The sequence below is a fragment of the Mastigoproctus giganteus genome, chromosome 14 (genome assembly GCF_048544385.1).
Source record: "Mastigoproctus giganteus isolate SK-2022 chromosome 14, ASM4854438v1, whole genome shotgun sequence".
NCBI lineage: Eukaryota > Metazoa > Arthropoda > Arachnida > Uropygi > Thelyphonidae > Mastigoproctus > Mastigoproctus giganteus.
In genome coordinates this window covers 104,652,892-104,675,574 of record NC_143588.1, presented here as the reverse complement: position 1 = coordinate 104,675,574, position 22,683 = coordinate 104,652,892, and the positions used below count along the sequence as shown (strand labels likewise).

At 35.7% G+C, this 22,683-nt stretch overlaps 1 protein-coding gene across 1 annotated transcript in view; it reads left to right on the top strand.

The window, feature by feature from the left end:
• LOC150075480 (FGGY carbohydrate kinase domain-containing protein) overlaps positions 1-22,683 on the top strand; it is a 90,886-nt gene that overhangs the window by 20,482 nt on the left and 47,721 nt on the right. The window contains exons 5-8 of the mRNA XM_090388503.1: positions 3,075-3,160; positions 4,970-5,094; positions 15,869-16,000; positions 21,116-21,207. Of these exons, the coding sequence (XP_090244629.1) occupies positions 3,075-3,160; positions 4,970-5,094; positions 15,869-16,000; positions 21,116-21,207 (435 nt within the window). The remainder of the gene's footprint in view (positions 1-3,074; positions 3,161-4,969; positions 5,095-15,868; positions 16,001-21,115; positions 21,208-22,683) is intronic.

Genomic DNA, 22,683 nt, shown 5'->3' with positions numbered 1-22,683 from the left:
CACCTGCTTGGTAATGCTATCAGTGTCAACAATTTCATATCATTAATTTTGCTTTGGCTGGCCTGGCAGTTTTCTTGTAGGTTCTTATTACCAGTTTTAATTATAAACCTTTCTTTGAAAAATACTTTAGGTATGGAAAGCCATAAGCTACAGGTGTAGTTGAAATCTTGAAAGGATTAATACACCCTTAAGGCTTGAAGATGAGGTTCAGTAGGTTCACTAATAAAGTTTCATTTCCTTTTCACTGCTTGCTGTAGATTGCAGCAATGTGTGTATATGTTCAAAACTAATCATCCATGTTTCTAAACACTTCTTTATATACCAGTACATATCTGAAATAGAATTGGGTTTCCTTTAGCACATTTTCTTCAGTAAAATCCTCTTAAAGAAATAGAATCCCAGTCATATTTTTAAATATAATTCTAATTCATGTGTTTTATAAATGGGTATTTTCTTAATGAAGTAATTAAATGAAAAAAAATATATAGATACCCTTGAGAATCAAAATTGTAATGCTTTCAGTAACCACTATTAGTGCCTATATATTACATTTCTCACATTTTTTACCCCTTGATGAATGGTGCCATGCACAATACAAAACAATTATGTTCATATAATGGAAGTATTTGTTTTTCAAAACTTCATTCAAATAGGTTATATCCAATGGGCATACAGATCCCTATGGTAGTATAAATCAGTCCTTCTGGACTAGTGGTCTTCCATTCACTATTTTTGTCTGTGCTATCCTCTTTCCTGTTAGGTCTTTTGCCTAGCCAGAGTAAGTTGCATTTACCTACAATGCTGTTTTGACACCATAGATAGATCAGTGGTGTCTTGACACCATTGATCTATCTTTCTCTTAGTCTGCCTCTCTATTATCATTATTTTTGCTTCAAACATCTGTTTAGCTAATTTCTCTTCTCCCATCTTTTCTATGTGCACTCACCGTTTTAAGTTTGCTTCACTTACCTTTTAGTGGATATCTCTTATCCAATTTTTTTATTTGTAATGTGGTATTTTCATTACTTTCATCTGTTAGTTCCATTATTTTTCTTAAATCTGTCATCTCTGAAGATTATAATTTTTGATCAGTTTCTTTATTTTTTATATATATCCCAGCAGGATGAGATCCATTTAATAAAATTGATAAAGGCATATTTACTAAATGCATGGGTAACAAAATTTTCATGTAATTTCTAAATAAAATGGTTTTCTTGGAAAAACAGGACTATCTGTTGGGATAGTTAGAAAGTTAGCAAGACTACCAAAAGTCTAGGAATAAAATTTATTGTGATAACTACAAAAGAATAAAGTCTTGCAGACCCAGTTTACTGGAATCAAACTTCATGATAGAATCAAATAATTTTTACGATTTTAATTTCTTCTATGTACTACATTTCCTTGAAACACTGTGCTACTTTGCATTAATAAATAAACATTACTGCACTGCTTGACACAATTAACAGAATAAAATGTTTTTCATGTATATTTTTTTTGTGAACCAAAGGCAAATATTTAATATAATAGGCATCTTGGATGCAAATTCTGAGTATCCAATAGAAATTGAACCACATCCTTACAGAGCCACACGTTATGTAAATTATTCATGCCTATAAAAACTCAGGTTGTGACCACATCACTTCATTCCCCTTTTTTGGCTTACTCAATGAGATAGCCACATCTCCAGTACTCAGGATAGCAAGTCATCGTTCAGATGATTCTTTGAGAGGCGAGCCATTGGATGACTTTAAGCCAGGCAGTTGCAGGCAGAGATGGCACATTGGCTTAATGTGTCACACAGTGTCATCTTGGCACTATGGAAGCAGTTTCAGGAGACAGATACCATTACAAGAGCTGGCCAAGGTAGCCCTAGGGCTACATCAACCAGAGCAGACCACTATCTGGCTCTATCAGCAAGGCAGAACCCTACAAGGTTCCTGTCATCAACTGTCTCTTGAGGTTGCTGCAGCCACAGATGAAAACACTTACAACCGAACTGTGTTAAGAAGGCTCAATTCAAGTAGACTGTGCAAGGAAGCCAGTGGTTTGTATCCCATTAACCCAAAACCACCACAGAGCTCGTCGAAACTGGTGCCATCAACATATGACTTGGAGCCATGACAAATGGAGTATAGTTCTTTTCTTTAATGAGTTCCATTTTAGCCTACAAACAGATTCTAGATGTTATTTCATTTCAAGCTAAAAAGGAATGTGGTACCATCTCTCCAACATCAGAGATAGGGACACTTATGGTGGAGGCAGTGTTCTCATGTGGGGTGGAATAATGATCAATGGCTGCACCCCTCTTCATGTTTTTTATAGGGGTACTGTAACTGCACAGAGGTTCTGATAAAAGATTCTCGACCCTTTATGTGCCACTTTTTAGGGGTGCATTTGTCCAGATTTTCTTTTCATGCACACCAACACCACTGCACATAGAGCTCAAGTGGTTGAGGAATACCTTAAAACTGAAGATATCCAGGGGCTGCTGTGGGCAGCACAAACACCAACTTTAAATCCAATTAAACATTGCACACCGAGAGCCCATCCTTCAGTAACTTAGTGAGCTAAGATCTGCGCTGGTAGAACGGGATTTGTTGCCATAGAATCTTATAGACACCCTTATATTGAGCTCTTGAGCATAGTTCATTGCTGTCAGGCCTGTTTAGCTATTGGAGGGGATCATACAATGTACTGATGTCATCTGACCATATTTTCGAGCATCTGGTATCGACTTCTGTAATGTGACCTTTTTTGGTAATTCTTATACAACCAATAGAAATGTCCCTTGTATCTGTCCAATGTTTATTGCTGTCTCATTTCACCTGTTTTCTGTGGTACACCACTATACCAATTTTTGTCCCGCTTAATTGCAAGTTGTACGAGTTACACCACGTTTTCTGTGTTCTGTTAATTTTTTCAAGTAGTACAGATAAAAGTAATAAGGAAATATTGGTTTTTAAAAATAAAATTATATATAGCAATCCATAAAAAGAGTTTCATTTTGAATATTACTAATATGCTATTATTAGCATTAAAAGTAAATCTTTTTTTTTTTTCTGTTTATATCCTAGAACATGCCAGAGGTATGGGAAGCTGCTGGTTACTTCTTTGATTTGCCAGATTTTTTGACATGGAGAGCTACAGGAAGTTTAAGCAGGTTTGTTTTTATTAATATTGGAAACTGACTATAAGTGTTTTAATATATATTTCAAAATGTAAGAGCAATGAAGCTCAGTTTTTCATACTTTAAGTACTCTCGTTTAAATATAAGATCGATATCATACCTTTAGTGTAGGAAATCTTGACCCGACGCTCACATCAAACTAATCCAATTAATGTAATATAAAATCTTTAAGTATTAAAATCTTTAAAACCGTGAACATATCCCTATTGAAGGATTGTTGAATTATATAATATTATATAAAAAACTAAACTTGTCTTCAATTCACATAGCCGGCTGCCACCAAGGAAGAGCCAAACGCAGCCAATGCACATCAACTTATCCCAAACTAAACCCATTAGCATTGATAGACCAGAAAGAGAAGACAATTATCAAACTGTTAAAACTATATTAAATTAAAACCGTATTAAAATATTCTAAGGTTGAACTTCTTAATACATGACCAGGTATTTCAGTCGTAAACCATGCTCACAAGAAGTAACGAGTTAAAAACAATATCCACTCTCTTATATTTTAAAATAGGCGCATCGCAACAAGATTATTACCATTAACCAATGTGAATCATTCTATTCGCACATGCGCATGAAGGTCCACGAGTCCGAAATAGTATATGGTCTCCGTACATTTATAGAACAACAATTTAATTTAATTTCAAGTGTTTCTGCTATTAACAGTTTTTTATATATTCTTTTTGTGAATTAATTACCTTAGCTTCGTTAAACAGAAAAACATGGTTCTCCTGAATGGCGTGAAAGGAAAGTTCAGATGCACCTGTCCTTTTCGCCCTCACAGATGCCTTGTGTTGTTGTAAATGCATCGAAAGATAAATTTGGGTAGAACCGAAGTAAAAGGAGTTGCACTTCCCACAAGCAATGTTATAGACAATATTGGTTTGCTCCATGTTAGAGACAGTGGTTGGTTTCCTTGCCCTCAATATTGTCTGAAGTTTACTTATCAGTTGTGCAACTTTAAATATATATATTTTTTAGATACATTTAGCTTGCTGTTTTATAAAATGTTTTCAGTACAAAAGGTCCTTGCTTAATGTTGTTTCTCTGTTCATAATTGTTCATTTTTTTGTGCCTTTTGGCACAAAAAAGAAATAAATTGTGTTGCTTACAAAAAAAATACAAGTAAAAAAATATAGTGAAATGTTTGTGCACCCCTTCCCAAACAGGATGTCACAGAAAATGGATGTAGTATTTATAGTATAGTAGTGCATTTTGAGAAATATGGAAGTAAGAATAAGATTTAAGTCACTGTAGCTGGAACATAATAGTGTTGTTATACAAAAATATAGTGCTGTTATACAAAATTTGTTGATGTTAATTATCTAAAGTAATATTCAAATATCAGTATTAAATCTTTTTGCCAGACATACATATGCATTCTTGGTTACTGAGTTGTTAATACATAATTCCAGTAACCAAAGGGGGGAAAAAAGGGTAAAATACTGCCTTATCTGTCCATCCCCTCTAATAATTTAATTCTTCCATTCAGTTACTCTATGGCTGAAAGCAAAATTTATCACAGCCATCCTTCAATTTAAATTTGTCTCCTTGTGTGTGCTTTCTGAGAAAGAGTAAGAATACTGTCAGCATTTAGTTTATTCAATTAATTTAAAGCCTTAAATGGATGCAATTTCTTTATGCATCCAAGGTGTACTGAAGGGAAAGACAAAAGTATTTTTTTATTTATTTAGTTCATGATAGGTTGACGTTCTTCTTATTAAGCTCATTCAGATTTAGATATTTTCAAATATTAAGTAATATTCTTATTTTTTAGATCTTTATGTTCATTAGTGTGCAAATGGCTATATCAAGCAGATGTAAATTCTAAAGGCTGGAATCATGATTTGTATAGACAGATTGGTATTGAAGATCTTTTTGCCAATAACTACATAAAAGTTGGTATGTACAGTTTAAATAAACATTGGTAACTTGAATAGTGACACTAAACACTAATATTTTGCTAAACACTTTATTTTGACATAGCTAATTAAGGATTATAACAGAAACAGGCCTGACGTAGCCCAGTGGTCAGGAGCAAGAGTGCATAGCACACGTTCCTTGAGTGGACCAGGGTTCAAGCCCGTGACTACTAAATACGATAAATATTTGTATTGGCGATTTATTGTAAACTCTACTGACTCGATTGTCATGCTGGAGTATAAACAGAAAATTTATAAAAATTAGTAGTGTGAAAGGTCTGTTCCTTCCTTCAGTACCACAGTTTAACAGCAGAACTGTAGAGGGGAGAAAAATAAAAGAACACAGATGTTAATTGTGATCTATTGCATCAGTAATTGCACTCACCCTTTGTGGGTTTTTTTTTTTTTTTTTTGAAGATAACTTTGAATGGGAGAGATTATGCCCCTGGTTCACAAGGTTGGTATGCTCTCTTAGGTGATGTTGGTCATGATAATATTGGAGCACATATTATCCAAATCTTCCTTCCTAAAGTGAGGCCTCCAGACCTGTATACCATACTCTAGATGTGTCCTAACCATGGCCCTTGTACAAAGGGATAATCACCTCCTTGTTCGTACTTGCAAAGTTTCTGTATATCATTGACAAAACCCCAGGCATGCAGAACAGCTCATGGGTTTTGTCAATGATATACAGAAACTTTGTTGAGAGAGAGAGAGAGAGAGAGAGAGAGAGAGAGAGAGAGAGAGAGAGAGAGAGAGAGAGAGAGAGAGAGAGAAAGAATGATGATATCCAGCTCAAGGCCCTGGATGTGCCAAGCCCATATTCACCAGATGTGAGCCCCTGAGCTTTAAACATCTCAGTCAGATTGCCTTGCAGGTGCCTAGTCTCCAGATGCTGCAGTTTGTAGAATTGATGCCTTTCTTGGAAGACCATCCATCTCTTTCCTTCACTAATCTTGTTACTCTTCTCTGCACCTATTCGAATAAATCTAAGTCCTTCCTAAAATGGCACCTCTAGACTTGTATGCAGTATTCAAGATGTAACCTAATCATTGCCTTATACAATCAGATAATCACCTCCTTATCCTTGCTAGCAAAGTTCCTGCATATCATTCACAGGACCCCATGAGCTCCTGTCTGTGCTGCTCAGAGAACTTCATTATCTGATTGCACAGTTACTCCCAGGTCTTTTTAATTTTTCCGCTACCCTGGGTGTAGTACCACACAGCTGGGATTACTGCTACCTATTTACAGTACCTTTCGTTTGTCAATGTTCATTTTTTATTGTAGTAAAAAATTTTTTTTACTAACACAATTTTTACTAAGAAAGTGTAAAAAGTCCACAAAACAGCCAGCTCAGAAGCACGGGTTTGAAGAACAAATCAACAAATGTTATCAGGACCTGGCTTTCTTGGCATTGAGGTGGTTCAGAATTCTTTTAATGCTTTCTCTTTCTGTTGAAAGACCACGAGAGGCATTGAGTGGAGTATATTGGGTATGGTGGGATGCGGTTTACCCAAATCTTTGATAAGAGTTAACAGAAAAAACAGGATGCTAGTAAGTAAGCTTTGTCTTCAGGCTGAGGATGTAATAAAGCCATCAAGTTGTGACAAGTTAGAACAGGCCTGGGCAAACTTTTTGGCTGAAGGACCACATTAGGAATTCAAAAAGAAGGCGGGCCGCACGTAAAATACTATTTTTAGATGAAGAAGAAATATAATATAAAAAAAATTATTCTCTAACAACCAACAATTTAATGAGTTGAATGGAACTGTTTTACATCTTTTAACATTTTTTTTAATTTCAGGTGTTAATTTTGTAGTTGAGATTCTTAAAACTGCTTGTAAATGTTCATCAGTGATGCTTGATCGTAAAGAATTTTTATTTAGATTCCTGATGGAAAATGTTTGTTCACATATGTAGGTTGATCCAAAAATGACCAACATTTTTCGGGCAAAATCTTTTTAAGTTAGTCGAATTTTTCCGAATTAAGAGTATTGTAAAATTTACAGATTTCCTCACGATGGTACAATTGTCTTAAATCGGTATCACACTGCAGATCTATAATTTGAAGTTGTAGTTCACTCGGTGCACTATCAATTTCTATTGAAAATGGGTCATGCACTATTGCCAAACTTGTCTCAATTTTTTGGAAGTATCCAAATCTTTGTGAAAAGTCGTCATTCAAAGCATTGATAATTTCAATATTTTTCAAATTTATTTTCTGGAATCTTCAGCAACTTCAAGTTTTAATTAAAATACACTTTTTAGCATATCATGGGCGTATAAATTTTTCCCTTGTAACACGGTATTGAAAGTATTTAAGTATGTCGTGATGTCCAGAGTAAATGCAAAATCACAAATCCAGTTATTACCAGTTAATTCGGGAACATCCATAATATTTTTCAGTTTTAAAAATAGAATGATGTCATCTTTAAGATCTCATACTCGCCGAAGAACTTTTCCTAAGCTAAGCCATCGAATTTGGCTATGATAAGGAATATCAGTGTATTGGGATTCAATATCTTGAAGAAAATTAACGAACTGTCTGTGTTTCAGGCCCCTCGATCGTATTAAATTTTAGCATTAGCATTAGTAGAGGCATATGATGCAAGAAAGCTAGCTTATGCAGCATCAGCCAAAAAAAAAAAACAAAAAAAAAAACCTTCCACTTCACCCCTCTGTTCGTTCGAATTACCTGTCCAGCTGAGCCTTAAATTTATTTAGGCTCTGAACTTAAACAACAAGGGATGGACGTCTGTTCTTTTTTTTTTTTTTTTTTTTTTTTTTTGATTTGGTAGTTGTTGGCGCATCGGCTTCTGTGGCCATATTGCACCTCCCAAGGTTTTTGCAGTACTTTGATCCAAGCCCGAGGCGGGAATCGAACCCGCGACCTTTGGGTTGCCGGGCAGGTACTTTACCCACTCGGCTAGCCCGGTCGGCTGACGTCTGTTCCTCCAACCAACTACCCGCTGGCTAAAGGCAAATTTCCGCACATCTATCCTACATCTGTCTTTATTCAATTTGAATTTATGCCCTCTCAGGTGATTATTCTGAGCAAGAGGCAGAATCCCATCAGCATTGAGCATGCTCAAATCATTCAAGGCTTTATACACCTCTATCAGATCACCTCGCTCGTGCCTAGTCTCCAGACACTGTAATTTGCAAAACTTAAGCCTTGCTTCATAAGAGCAATCCTTTGTTCCATTCACTAATCTTGTTGCCGTTCTCTGTACTCGTTCCAGCAGCTCTATATCCTTCTTGAAATGAGGCCTCCAGACATGTATACAGTACTCAAGGTGTGGCCAGACCATTGCCTTATACAAGGGAATAATCACCTCCTTATCCCTGCTAGAAAAATTCCTGTATATCATTGATAAGACACCATGAGCTACTCTTGCAGCCCGTCTGCACTGCTCAGAGAACTTCATATCTGCCTGCACAATTACCCTGGGTCCTTTTCATTCTCTACCACTGTTGGTGTCGTACCACACAGTTGGTATGCTGCTCTGGGGTTGCTGTTTCCCATATGTAGTACTTTACATTTGTCAATGTTAAACTTCATTTGCCACCTCTCAGCCCATCTGCTCAACCTTTCCAGATCCTGCTGCAGCAGCATACCGTCAGTAGTGTCCTTAACAACCCTGCCAACCTTTGTATCATCTGCAAACTTGGACATTAAGGTTGATATACCATCATCAATATTATTTATAAATACAGAAAACAATAATGGACCCAACACTGAACCCTGAGGGACTCCACTAATAACATTAGTCCACGATGAGCAGTGTCCATTGATTACCACTCTGTCTTCTCCCTCTCAACCACCCGTTTATCCATAGCAGCAATTTGCCTCCAATGCCACACTGCTTTAATTTGTGCAGCAGTCTTCCATGTGCAACAGTATCAAAAGCCTTTTTAAGATCCAAGTATATAATATCAAAGTTATTCTCTGCATCCAGTTCTTTTATGACTGCATCCTAGTATCCAGTCAAATTGGTCAGGCAAGACTTCCCCTTAACAAAACCATGCTGTGTCCGAGCTATAACTGAAGTCTTGTCTAGATGATCCTGCAGTGCTTCTTTAACCAGTGCCTCCATTAATTTTCCTGGAACAGAAGTTAAACTCACAGATCTATTATTACTTGTGTCAGCCTTTGATCCTCCTTTGTGAATTGGGGTCACATTTGCACATCTCCAGTCTATGGGTACCTCCCCTGAGTCTAAGGAAGCTCTCATAATTATGGCTAAGGGTTTGCTTACTTCTTTTGCTGCCTCCTTTAATATAACTGGATAGATCCCATCTACCCCAGGTGCCTTTCTTGTGTTTATCTCCTCATTTGTGTTTATCTTGAACAATTTCTCCTCTACTTTACTCTCAGTTATTACAAGATTATCTAGCTTACTGCCAGAGTTGAATACACCTCTGGCATTCCCCTCGCTGAATAACTCCTCATGTGTGAATGTCGATGCAAAATATTCATTTAGTTTGTTAGCTACCTGAGCAGGATCATCAACAGTTGAACCATCGATATCAAGTGGACCAATCTGATTCATCCCCTTCCTTCTAGAGTTTACATAAGTAAAGAACTCTTTGCTGTTTTTCTTTGCATCCTTTGCCCAAAATTTCTTGTAATCTGCCTTCCTCCTTTGTAACTTGGTTACAGATCACCTTATATCTATCATAGGCTTCTGTGTCAAGTGTTAATTTATATGTATCCCATGCATTTTTCTTCTCTGCCATATGTCTCATTAGTTCATCTGACATCCATTTAGGCCTAAACCTTGAACAATATTTCTTAGTTGGTATATAAAGCCTAGTAGCTTCCAAGATAAGTTCTTTGAATGCTTCCCATTTTGAATTTGCTGTTGGTAACATCATCAGTTGGTCCCACTGTATAGAATTTAAATACTGTCTCAGACCATCATAGTAGCCTTTACGAAAGCAATAACCCTTTCCTTTACCCCTAATGGTAGTTACCTCTTTGAGTAAATCCCACTTCAGCACACTGTGATCACTGCCACCTAGTGGTTCCTTTATCTGCAGATTCTTAATGTATGAAGAATCACTGCTGATAATCAAATCAAGGGTATTACTCCCTCTAGTTGCCTCCCGAACATGCTGATGTAGAAAACAATCATCCAATAAATCCACAAAAAGACTTGCTAGTGTGTGTAACCAACCCACAAATTCCAGTCAATATCTGGGAAATTAAAATCCCCCATTATAAGATACTCTGATTTACCGGCCCACTCAACAAACTGTATTTCCCTGTACAGTTTCTTATTATACTCATCAGAGTCATTAGGCCTATAGTCCACTCCTACTCTCGATTTTGATCTTCCAATGCTTATGTCACACGAAACTGACTTGACACTGCACTGTCCAGCGATGTCGACTGGCTTCACTTCCTTGGATTTTATTTTATGTGTTTCTTAACTAATAGCATAACTCCTCCTCCCTTCCTATCCTGTCTATTCTTTCTGTAGACGTTGTACTCCCCAAATTCCAGTCCTGCATTCCTTATATCTGTGTGACACCACGTCTCTGATATCCCAACAATATCCGCCTTTGATGCTTTGAGCAATACCTCAAATTCATCAAATTTATTTACCAAACTCCTACCATTGGTGTACACGCAAGTATACATGCACATGTTCTTTTTCTTAGCTACCCTAACACAACCCATGTGTTTACTTGTACCGCAATGACTTCCAGCAGTCTCTGAAATATCCTGCATCTTCATTTCCAGGCTTCTGCTCATTCCAATAGAAGCAGTGCAAGAATCACTTTCACCTCTGCCAGTGGCTACTGTTAATCTATTAGTCCTTGTATCACCCCAAGCTAGCAGTTTTCCGACCCACCTAACGCTGCCTCAATAGCATCAGCAAATATTCTTGCACCCTTTCTATTTAAGTGTATCCCATCCCTGTAGAAGCAGTCCCTTCTGTTAACAAGTACAGACTAGGTTGAAAAAAATTCTATCCCTTGAGCCTTGCACAATCTTTCCAGGGCCGAATTGATCGATAAGGCTCTCATCATATACTCCCTCCTATCGTGTCTGGGCAGAATTGCAGACACTTTCAAATTCAACCCTAATTCACGGCTTTTTTTCAACAGTGACCTGTACTTGTTAAGTAATTCTGCCGGTCTCCTACTCTTAATATCATTAGTGCCAACGTGTACAACTCTATCACCTTTTGTGCCCTTAAAAGATGATATCCGCTCTACAACATCATCAACCTTTGCCCCCTGGCAGACATACCCTGGTCCTGTTCCACCTATCCTTTTTACAAAGCATGTTCCCCGTTTCCCCGACAATAGTCACCAACATCTACTAGTTCCTGTGGGACCAGCGCATTCTGCTTTGGGGGTTTCCGCTGTGTTGCGTGATGGCCAAGTGCAAGCTCTGGCGTTGATGTGGGCAGCTGAGAGCTTGATGGGCCCCTCAATTTAGATCCTTCGAGGGCATCCACCCTGTCCTTCAAGCTCTCATAACAACGCTGAGTTGTTGCCTGATTTCGTTACACTCCTTGCATCACGCACACACAAAGACATTCCCCATGGCAATATCATGTCCCATACCTGATTGCTCTGCAAACATCATGCAAGCAGTGCATTTTAAAAGGCTGTGATTCAGAGGGCAACTGCCCCCCCCCCCCCAGTTCTCCTCTGAGCTACAGCACTCCCATTAGCTTGAGCCTTTTGCTCTGTTGCTCTGGTCTGAGTCATGATTTCGATTTAATTTCAATAAAATTTCAATTTCAGTACAAAATTATAACCCTAATCTTTTATCCCAACACAGTTATAACGCTATATATATTTTTCAGTATCAAATATTATCTACAAGTTCCGTTTATATAACTTCCGTATCAAGTTATGTATTAAGTTACGTTTGTAATCTAAGTCGTTATATGTATTTAGTTAAAAGTAGAATTTAATTTAATTGACAACAAAGTTTAACAAAATTAATAGATTTTGCTGATTACTTGACAATATTATATTATATACTATACTATACTATACTATACTAACACTATCTAGTTTGGGATATAACATTGTATCATATTACAATGGCACAAGTTATGAACGGTAAATCTACGGACACTTAAGTATTAATCAACTTCCAAATCTCGCTGTCTCAATTCAGAATAAACTAACGATCCTGACTAGGTCTGTAAGCTACTTATAGAAAATAATTTGATGTATCAATTGGTCAATAAAGCGGCTAAATATGGCTAAAAAACTTCTTGTTCAGTGGAGCTGGAACTTGTAACACGTGGATATGATACCCTTACCGATACTTTTATGCAATTACAAGGCCAAATAAAGAATAAATACACTAGATTAATCAGAAAATCACAAAATAATTCTATACTACTAAATTTAAACCAAAAGTTTTAGAAAAACAATAATTTCAAATCAATAAATAAGAAAATCCACTTAGCGGCTTTGAACACGTCTGGCTCCCCCTTATTTTACTAGTTTAATTTTTATTTACTGGTAAAATTTACTAGTTTAATAATACAAGATGTGACATGTTCAACTTTTAACACATTTTTACATAATACTTGTTGTTGTATAATACAATGAATTGTAATTAAATTATAATCAGGATAATTTTCACAAATTTTATCCTGAATTTTCTTTAACGCTCCAACATTTTTACCTGTCAAACTTGGTGCTCCATCAGTTGTTACGCTTACCATTTTGTTCCATTGTAAATTATATCTTGTTAAGCATTTATCAACGTTTTCAAATATATCAGCTCCCTTTGTTTGGTCTTTAAGAGATTCCATTGAAAGAAACTGTTCAATAATTTTAAAATTAGAGGTACATCCACGTATGAAAATTAATAACTGCACAGTATTCTTTTTTGTCATTACTTTCGTCGAGAGCTATTGAGTATCATGTTATGGATTCTAATATTGATAATAATTGCTCATTCAAATTTGTATCGATACATTCAATTCTTCTTACTATGGTTCACAGAGATAAACTTATATTCTCAAATTTGTGTTTAATGTCAGGACATAAATTCCACAAGCTTCAGTCATACATTCTTTAATATAGTCTCCATCAGAAAAAGGCTTGTTGCTTTTTGCAATTATATGAGAAATAACAAAACTTGCCTCTACAGTAGCTTCTTGTTCCTTAGTTAGCTGCATAAACACATTTTGTTGTCTAGATAAATTTTGAATCAATCCATCAGCAGTTTTCTTTCTTGCTTCCAGAGTTAAATTGGCACCATATTCGGAATGTTTAGTAGTGAAATGTCTTTTAATATTGTACTCTTTCAACACTGAGACACTCTCTCGGCAGATGAGACAAATAGTCTTGTTATTTATGTTAGCAAAAAAATATTTTGTGTTCCACTCTTCATTGAAGACACGATGCTCTTGTTGAAATTTTTGTTTTTTATTCATTTTTAAAAGGGTAAATATTATTTTTATCGCTACTGGCACCAAGATGATAACCGAAGATAATGCAAAAAAACTAACTGTGGGATGACCATCAGAGAAAACAGATTGGAACTGCGGCCGGTCAGCAGTCCTATCCTATTACTCCGCCACCGCAGCAAAGCCGTTGTCGTCATCATCACCACTTGTCTGTTACCGTAATATCGCACGGTTAGTTTATAATCGCAAATTATACCGTTATAAAATCGCCCGTTGGCTCGCTCCGGTTCGCACACAATTTCAAATTCTATCTCAATTTGAACAATACAGAGATGATAAAATAATTTACAAGTCAACAAATTCTATAATGTATTACATATATAGATTCATTTTTCAAAAAGGCGTCACAAAAGGCATAAAATAAGTAAACTTTTTTGAAAATACAATTAAAGCTCGTGGGCTGCACAAAAATTTGCAGTGGGCTGCATACAGCCCGCGGGCCATGGTTTGCCCAGGCCTGAGTTAGAGTATATATGAACAGAAGTTGTGGCAAATAGCTATGGAAAGAAGCAAGTTTTCTACTCTTAACCTGTTTAAAATCAAGTTCTGATTGCTTGATTAATAACTGCTTTACAATCGTTGCACACGTTAATGTAGGCAGAAAATGAAACGAGAGATTTGCATAGATTGCAGTTGCGTTTTGCTACATCCTTATCTTGAAACAGCATTAACACATTTGTCGGAAAGCCAACGTTTAGATCAAGGACAAGATTTTAGGATGGAATAGAGGATTTTATCTCTACAAGGATAATTTCACTGAAATGATCTGAAACATTGGGATTGGAAGATTTAAAACAATTATTTTATTTATTTATTTTTTTTTCAGTAATCCACTAGAATAAAAATTGTGAAAATCATCAAGATTACAAATGCATTCTTGATGATATTGCACAAATAATCACAGTGGCTATGACAGAAGCTCAATTGGAGAAGAGATCACAGAGTCGTGATCTGAGGTGCCTAAAGCACCACTTACATTGACCACAAACTTTCCAGGGTTGTTGTTGAGGAAAATATCAGGAATGTTGGGTGTGTGATAAGAATTATCGGATATCCTAGTAGGTAAATGAACAAGCTATATAAAGTTATTAGTAATTGCAAAAGCTTTAGCATCTTTACCAAATGGGTCCATGTAGCTAGAAAACTGAAGCCATCTGGTGTTGTGAACATTAAGAAAAATTACATTGCTGTTAGGAAAGTTTAGACTGGAGAGTTTAAAAGAAGGGAAGTTGAAGATTTCCAAGTGATTAGTAGAGTTTAGAGATTAATAGAGGAAACAGATAAACTTGACAGAATGGAGCAGAGAGATTTTAGTCCAAAGAAGATAAAAAAAACAGATTCAAATTAAGAAGTCTCTGGTAAGGAATTATTAGAGCACACATATGCACTACCACCTTTTAAACAAAAGGAATCATTGAGTGAAGAATTATGTTTGTTTGTTTGTTTGTTATTTGGTTTTTAGGAGCATTAGCAACTAAGGCCATATTGCTCCGGGAATATGCGGTGGTCATTCCCTTGACCTTTCCGCATCCTCCGTATTTGGTGGTGACGGGCTCGAACCCCGGTCTAATCAAGAAGAGTGTGCTACGGCACTGCTGCTCCTTCCCACCTGGCTACGGAGGCGCGAAGAATTATGGAAACTGAGATGGGTAGTGGTTGAGGCAACTTATAATTGAGAATATAAGAAAAATAACTGGTGCTTTGCAGATTCTAGGTGAGAGTAGACATGACATCATTGAGATTGGAACTGAGACCACATATTTCTGAAATGAATGAAGAGGTTTTTGGGAGGTTTAGACCTTTTTGCAGATAATTTTGTTCCGCTACTTGACTATTCATGATGCATTTAGTAGATAATTCAGGAGAGAGGAACATATATGAATTAATAAAAATTTTAGATATGGAATTTATCTTGCAAGAGAGTATCTAATGGCCACCTTGTGAAAAACATTTTAATGGCTAATATTATGGCTGTAATTAGTTTCCAATAGAGACTTTCAACCTGAAACCAATAGTTCCTTATTATTTTGTGGTGAATTATAGTTTTTTACTTTGAGTGACCTTAGTAATATTACCCAGTTGTAACTGCATATGTGAATTTTTACATTTTATAATCTGTACTAATTAATTAGAAAGAATGATAATTTGCATATCCACTAATTTTTTTAAAATATTAAAATCTTATTTGTACATTAGTCAAAATATTTCAATTTGCAGCTGCAATATAAGATTCTAGGGTTTGTCAGAAAAATATACTTCTTTTATTTTCATGAGTTTTTTGTATTCTTAATGTAGGCTCTGTGATAAAACCACCAGGAGATCCAGTATGTGAAGAGGGACTTAGTGAAACTGCTGCTGAGGAAATGAAACTTATTCCGGGAACTCCAGTTGCAACATCTATCATTGATGCACATGCTGGTGGCATAGGTAATTGTGTAGCAAAAACAAAATAACATTAAACAGACAAAACAGGTTTGTTGCCTTCAAATTAAATGTCCCATCAAATACTATATTAGTTCTCTCTTTTACTTTAGAAAGAGAGAAACATAACAGTAGTGCTCTCTCTCTTTAAGTAGATCTTCGTTGATGTCACATAGGCTGCTATAATCAACAAAAGAATTAAAAGTACTATTTTGTTATTCAAAGTAATGACTATTGTTATAGAAAACTGATAGCATGTGGCACTGTAAAATATCTCAGTCATTCCCAGCTCTTCTGAGCTCGTCCTCCCATAAAATGACTGAATTATACAGAGTGACAAACTAGAAAGTACAGGTTATACAGATACACATCTAATTCAATTGTTATCTGATTGAAGAGTTTAGACATCTGAGCATTTTTTTTATATTATTAAATGGTATTGTCTCAGGGCTGATTTATAAAAAAAATAATAGAAAGTACTTCTGAAATAATGGCACTTTTTCTCCTTTGAAGTAGTTTCCCTCTGCATCAGCGCAATGTTGCCAACAACTGGAGGTTGTTAAAGCAACTTTGGAAGTCAATTTTTGGAATATTGTTCGCACACTCTTTCATGGCTGCTTAGGGAATGTCCTCATGGTGGTTTTTTTTTTTCCCACTTCTAATTCATTTTATAATAGTTTATTTAGATCTGGTTGAAGTAGCACAACCTGATTAGTGTCATTAACCACTCTTCTCACCTTTGTACTTTTAGAAAACTTAGGCATCAAACTTAATATGCTTACACAAATATTATTGATATTATATATAAAACAATAAGAGGCCCAAAGTTCAACTATATAGTACCCCACTCACAATATTAGTTCATGAAGAGCAATGGTCATTTATAGCTGTTCTGTCTCCTACCACTTAATCATCCCTTTATCTGCAGTAGTAACTTTCCCCTAATGCTGTATTACTCCAATTTACACACAGTCAAGAGGAACAGTATCAAAAGCTTTATTAAATTGAAGTATATGAAGTCAAAATTATTCTTTATATGCAGCTCCTTTGTAACAACCTCATAATAGCTAATTACATTGGTCAGGCATGATCTCCCCTTAACAAATCTATGTTGTGATTGCCTTATCTCCTATTGAGATTTACTTGTATTACTTCTTTAACTGATGACTGTTGTTCACTGGCATGGAAGTCAGACTTGTTGCTAGTCTGTAATTGCTCATTTCACTTTTGAACCACCTTTGTGAATAGCAGATATTTGCACATATGCAATCTGTAGGGTGATGTGCAGATTTGCAGGGTTCAAGGTCCCCTTGAATCCAAGGATGTTCTCACTATTAAAGCTAAACATTTGATTATGTCTTTTGCTGCTTTAATATAATTGGCTCCAGGTGCCTTGTTCACTTTTAGCTGCAACAGCTTCTTTTCTGCTTCCTTACACAGTAATTATAAAATAGAGTTCCCAGTTGGTATTAGATATACTTCTGTTCTGTGCTATATTCCCATCTCTAAAAATTTCTCCATATTTGAATATAGATGCATAATATTTATTTGTTTGTCAGCAACATGTAAAGGATCAATAATAGTTATGCCATTCATATCAAGTGTACCAATGTGGTTCATCCCTTTCCTTCTAGTGCTGACATAACTAGAATTCTTTGCTAATTTTTTTTTTTTTTGCACCCTTTGCCATATTTCTCATAATCTGCCTTAGTATTCCTAACACCTTGTGTAACTTGATTTACAGGCTAAATATATACTTACTATAGGACTGTGTTCCCTGACATTTTATAATCATGCTACGCATTTTTTTCTTCTTTGCCATTAAACTCAACTGTTCATATGACATGAGTGTTTATTATTAATAGAGAATTAATCCTGTCACCTAAATGACCATCTTCTCTTTTGGTTAGAGCACTCTCTTATGAGAATGGGATGCTGTTTTTGACTTTCCTGAGGATCAAGCATTTATTTTCTTCTGAATACTTTTAGCTTGCATTTTTTCTGCCTTCCAAATTAATAGGGTAATTTGAGGGCGAAGAAGGCATTACTGCTAATTCTTCTTCTTTGTCTGCTGTTCATAAACATCCCCCATCTTTTTCTTCTCTTTGCATCACATTATAGTAATAATTGCCTTAAATTATGTGTACTTAGATAATATCTAACTTGGTAACTAAATTCAGCTATTCCAAAAAAGTTATTGCATTACAAAAATTTCACTTTTAAAAATATATATATATTTATAATATTAAAAAATATTTAAAAGGGTACACTGATAAAAATCGAAACAGTTTTAAAAAAAATTAATACTATAGCTTTTATAGCTATGGAAGAAAAAATGTTAAAAAGTACCCTTTTTAATATTTTCTTCCATAGCTATATGTAGGCATAGAAACACAGTTTATTGATACATAATCAGGTGTAGTCCCCTAAAGAATTACCTGCTTTATGTATAAATGATTTATAGCATGCATCAAAAATTTTATTATTTTACTAGTTTTTACTTTCTCACATCTTTATTTGATACTTTACTCTTACATCAAAAATTTTTCCACCCCTTATTTGATACATGCTATTTTATTGTATTCATTAATATTAATAATCATTTATTTTTTACTTTTCCTTTGTAGCTTCATTCCATCTAATTGGCTTTCTAATTCAGCCTTTCTTCTTCTTCTTTCTAAATTCAGCCTTTAATTTCTTATAATTTAGTGTATCGCTTAGGTTTTTTTGCCTTCTTTCCCTGTCCTCCACCCTTAATACTTTTCTTTCTTTCTATCCTTTCCTTACTAGTTGGCACCTTGTGCTCTTTGCATTTCCATCTGTCAGCTCTTTCTCTCACTTATAACTTTACTTATTTAATTTTGTATCCTTTTATTGCTTTCACGCACTTAGGTACATTTGCCTTATAGCCTTTATACTATAATTAAATACTTATATCCCCATTTTGTCCATATCATACGGTGTTACTTTAAACTTAATTTTAAATTTATATATACAAGGGATATTCAATAAATTATCTATCTACCTATGAAGAAAATGAGATAGAGACAAAAATATGTTTTTATTTTTCAGTAACTCCCCTGAACTTCAATGCACTTGTTCCATTTTGTTGGCAATGAGGAAATACCAGACAAATAAAATTCTTTGTCCTGTCCATCAAAGAACACAGAAACAGCAGACTTCAGTTCATTACCATCAGCAAAGCAACATCCACATGCATCTTTCTTGAGGTGTCAAAACAGGAAATAGTCACTGGGGGCGGTTATAGGGGGAAATAGTCACTGGGGGGCAGATCCAGCCTGTAAATTGGATGGGTAAGTTCTGTAAAGTCAGTCTCTCAAAGCAGCAGCAACAGCATGTGACTTGTGCACTGGTGCATTGTCATGAAGAAGCAGCACACCTCTGAAAAGTTTTCCACAGCATTTTTCCTTTATGACATCCCTTAGGTTGTATAGTAGGGATGCACATGACCCCCCAATGACTGCTTGAATCCCAAGTAGTGAATGCACAAAATTTCCTCAGCATCCCTAAAAATGGTGGCAGCTGAAGGTTGTGTCTAAAATGTTTTGGGTGGAGGAAAACCCTTGTGCTTCCATTGCATTGGTTCTTGCTTGGTCTCAGGATCCCAGTGATGAACCAATGTTTCATCACCCATACGAATTCTGTAGATGAAAGTCAGAATCCCTTCCATAAAGCTCTAAATTCTCCTCACAACACCATATGCTGAATTGCTTCTGCACAGGGGCGGCGCCTCCGTAGCCAGGTGGGAAGGAGCAGCAGTGCATAGCACACGCTTCTTGATTAGACCGGGGTTCGAGCCCGTCACCACCAAATACGGAGAATGCGGAAAGGTCAGGGAATGACCACCGCATATCCCAGAGCAATATGGCCTTAGTTGCTAATGCTCCTAAAAACCAAATAACAAACAATAACAAACAAACAAGCTTCTGCACAGGGAGTCAGAAATCTGGGGACCTGCCTTGCACTGACCTTACTCATCCCCAAATGTTCATGGAGGATGGTTATAACTGATCCCTAAGATATGTCACATTTCCTAGAGATTTGGGACACCTTTAAGCATCTGTCATTCAGCACAAGGGTTTAAAAGCTTGGCACATTTCTGGAGTGGTTGCTGTCACAGACCTGCCTGGATGTGGATCACCTTTGACGGACTCTCTACCCCACTTGAATTGTTTTGGCCAGAATTTCACCTGGTAATCTGAAGGTGCGCTGTTGCTATACACAACCACCATCCTTTCATGAATGGCCTTTGGCCCATTTCCTTCTTTGATGAGAAACTTGATGACTGGACAATGCTCCAATTTCAGCAAATCTATAATTTGATACAGGTGTCTTCTTTCTGTTACAGCAGCACAACCCAAAAACATAGTAGAGTCAAAATTAGTATGATTCTAGTTGAGATATGTAGGAACATGATAAACCATGAATCATTAAAATATAACTATGGAAAGTACCTTAGGTAAATAATTTATTGAATGTCCCTCATATATATATGTATGTATAGTGATAATCTGCTATTACAAGAGCTGAAAAAATAATAAAAAATGCTTATTATAACAGACTCTTGTTAGATCAAATTTTAAGTAAAGAATTGCATATATTTCATTTCAAATAGTTCACAAAAACTGTGCATGCCCCATACAAAAATTAATACATTATTTATTTACAGTAAACATTTTCAGCTAGTATAGTACATAGAATTGTCTACTTTGTGACAAATAAATTGGCAACTGTTTCTGAGAATGTACTGTATTTTAAACATATTTTAAATAAAATCTAAATGCTCAATTGTTTAGGATATAAATATGTTCTGTAGTGTGTTTTAAACTGCACAATAAAAAAATATTGTATGGTCTTAAAATTTCGAGGTATGGAGAAAAGTAATTTGCATTAACCGTATACCGTGGATTACTTTATAAAGAATAATGTTTTGTATTTATTCTATGACAATGTTGAAACATTATCATTTATAAAATGATCTTGTGAAATAATGTTCAGTTTTCATTTCTTTTTGAATGTCCATTTATATATATATATATATATATAGTATGTGTGTAGATAAATGGATAGTTCCTAAATTGCTGTTTTTATTTTTTGGAGGATTACTTGGGTGTTCTTCTGGAGAAGGAATACAAGACCCTATAAATACCAGGATGGCAATGATATGTGGAACTTCCACTTGCCATATGATGGTAAGGTTTTGTTTTATTTTTTCATATACTTTATAGTTATATAAACAGTATGACCCAGAATAAAGTACCTTGAAAGGTGGCAGCATATAACCTTAATGCACATTCACTGAGAGAGAGAGAGAGAGAGAGAGAGAGAGACTGACTGCACTCCACTTTATCTTTCTCCCCTTTACTTTTTTTTTTGCTCAATTTATTCTATTTATTTTTGCCTCCATTTCAGACTTATTTATTGTTGTGTATAAAGTTTGTGCTAATATTTGACCTATACTTTAAAGAGCAGCAAGTACTATTCATTAAAGTTATTTGAAATTTTGTGTAGGTTAGTGTTCTGTATCCCACTTCATTATACCTGTATTGTTGTGCAAGAAGATGCAGTGAATATCTGTGAACAGATGTTCATTGCAGTGCATTTTTTTTCCCTCTTGCAGAAATAGGTTTGCTAATAGACCAAACATTCGAGCAGTTAAACTGGTATATGAAATGAATTTCAAAATAACCTCCAAAACACACAATACAGATATAATATAGTGATCGGGCACTGTTAGACTGGCTGTCTGTCAACTCAGCATACAGGATATTCAGGAAAGTGATGAAATCTACTGTTACTGATGACAAATCTACTGGCATGGTCTGACAAAAAGCCAGTGCAGTAATACAAAAGATTTAAATGTGAAAAGAACTAAATGATCCTAACAAAAAAGAGAAGGAACCATACTGCTTTCAGATCCCATGATGCATTTTAAGGAATGCAGTGGCCAAATGAGCTTTCTAAGAGGCCTCTTGCATACAGCAAATGCATGACAGTATGATGTTCCATTATTGGTCAGGATTATTAGTCCTAGCTTTGTGGAGGACAAAAGGATTTCTGTTGCTGACAATCAGAAGAGTTATTGCATCACTGTGATAATATTCATTGATGAAGAGAAGTGATTTGTTGCCCCAGGATAATTAACCTGAACTTATTGCAGCAGCAACTCAAGAGAAATTGATTACTCATGTCCAGCTTGCTGAACTGGTTCCACAAGATATCTACTTGTGGAAGATTATCAAGGAGAAAGTTTTTATTTATCCCAAGCATTCTGAAAGATCTGCAGGAAAATATAATGTGTTAATATTATGCACTATTCAAAACACTTCTTAAAACCTTGAGGGGGGAAAGTCTTGAACTTTGAGTGTTCAAGTGGAGGCTCTTACCCTGAATACAATAATAAAACCTTGTGTAGTGTAATCAAGCAAATCAAAGTCAAGTTTGTGAACTATAATCAACAAAATAAGGCTGTTTCAGGCTACTTTATTCTGGCTATGATGTACATAATACACAATATTTTTGAGACACATCCTGTCTAGTTTTAACCTTTCTAACAATTCGTAGATCTTTTGATGCAGTACCTGATATTTGGGTGACACTCGAGTCAAGAGGACCAAATTTCGGTGAAGTCCTCTCAGTCTGTGACAGCCAAATCTTCTGCTTGCACC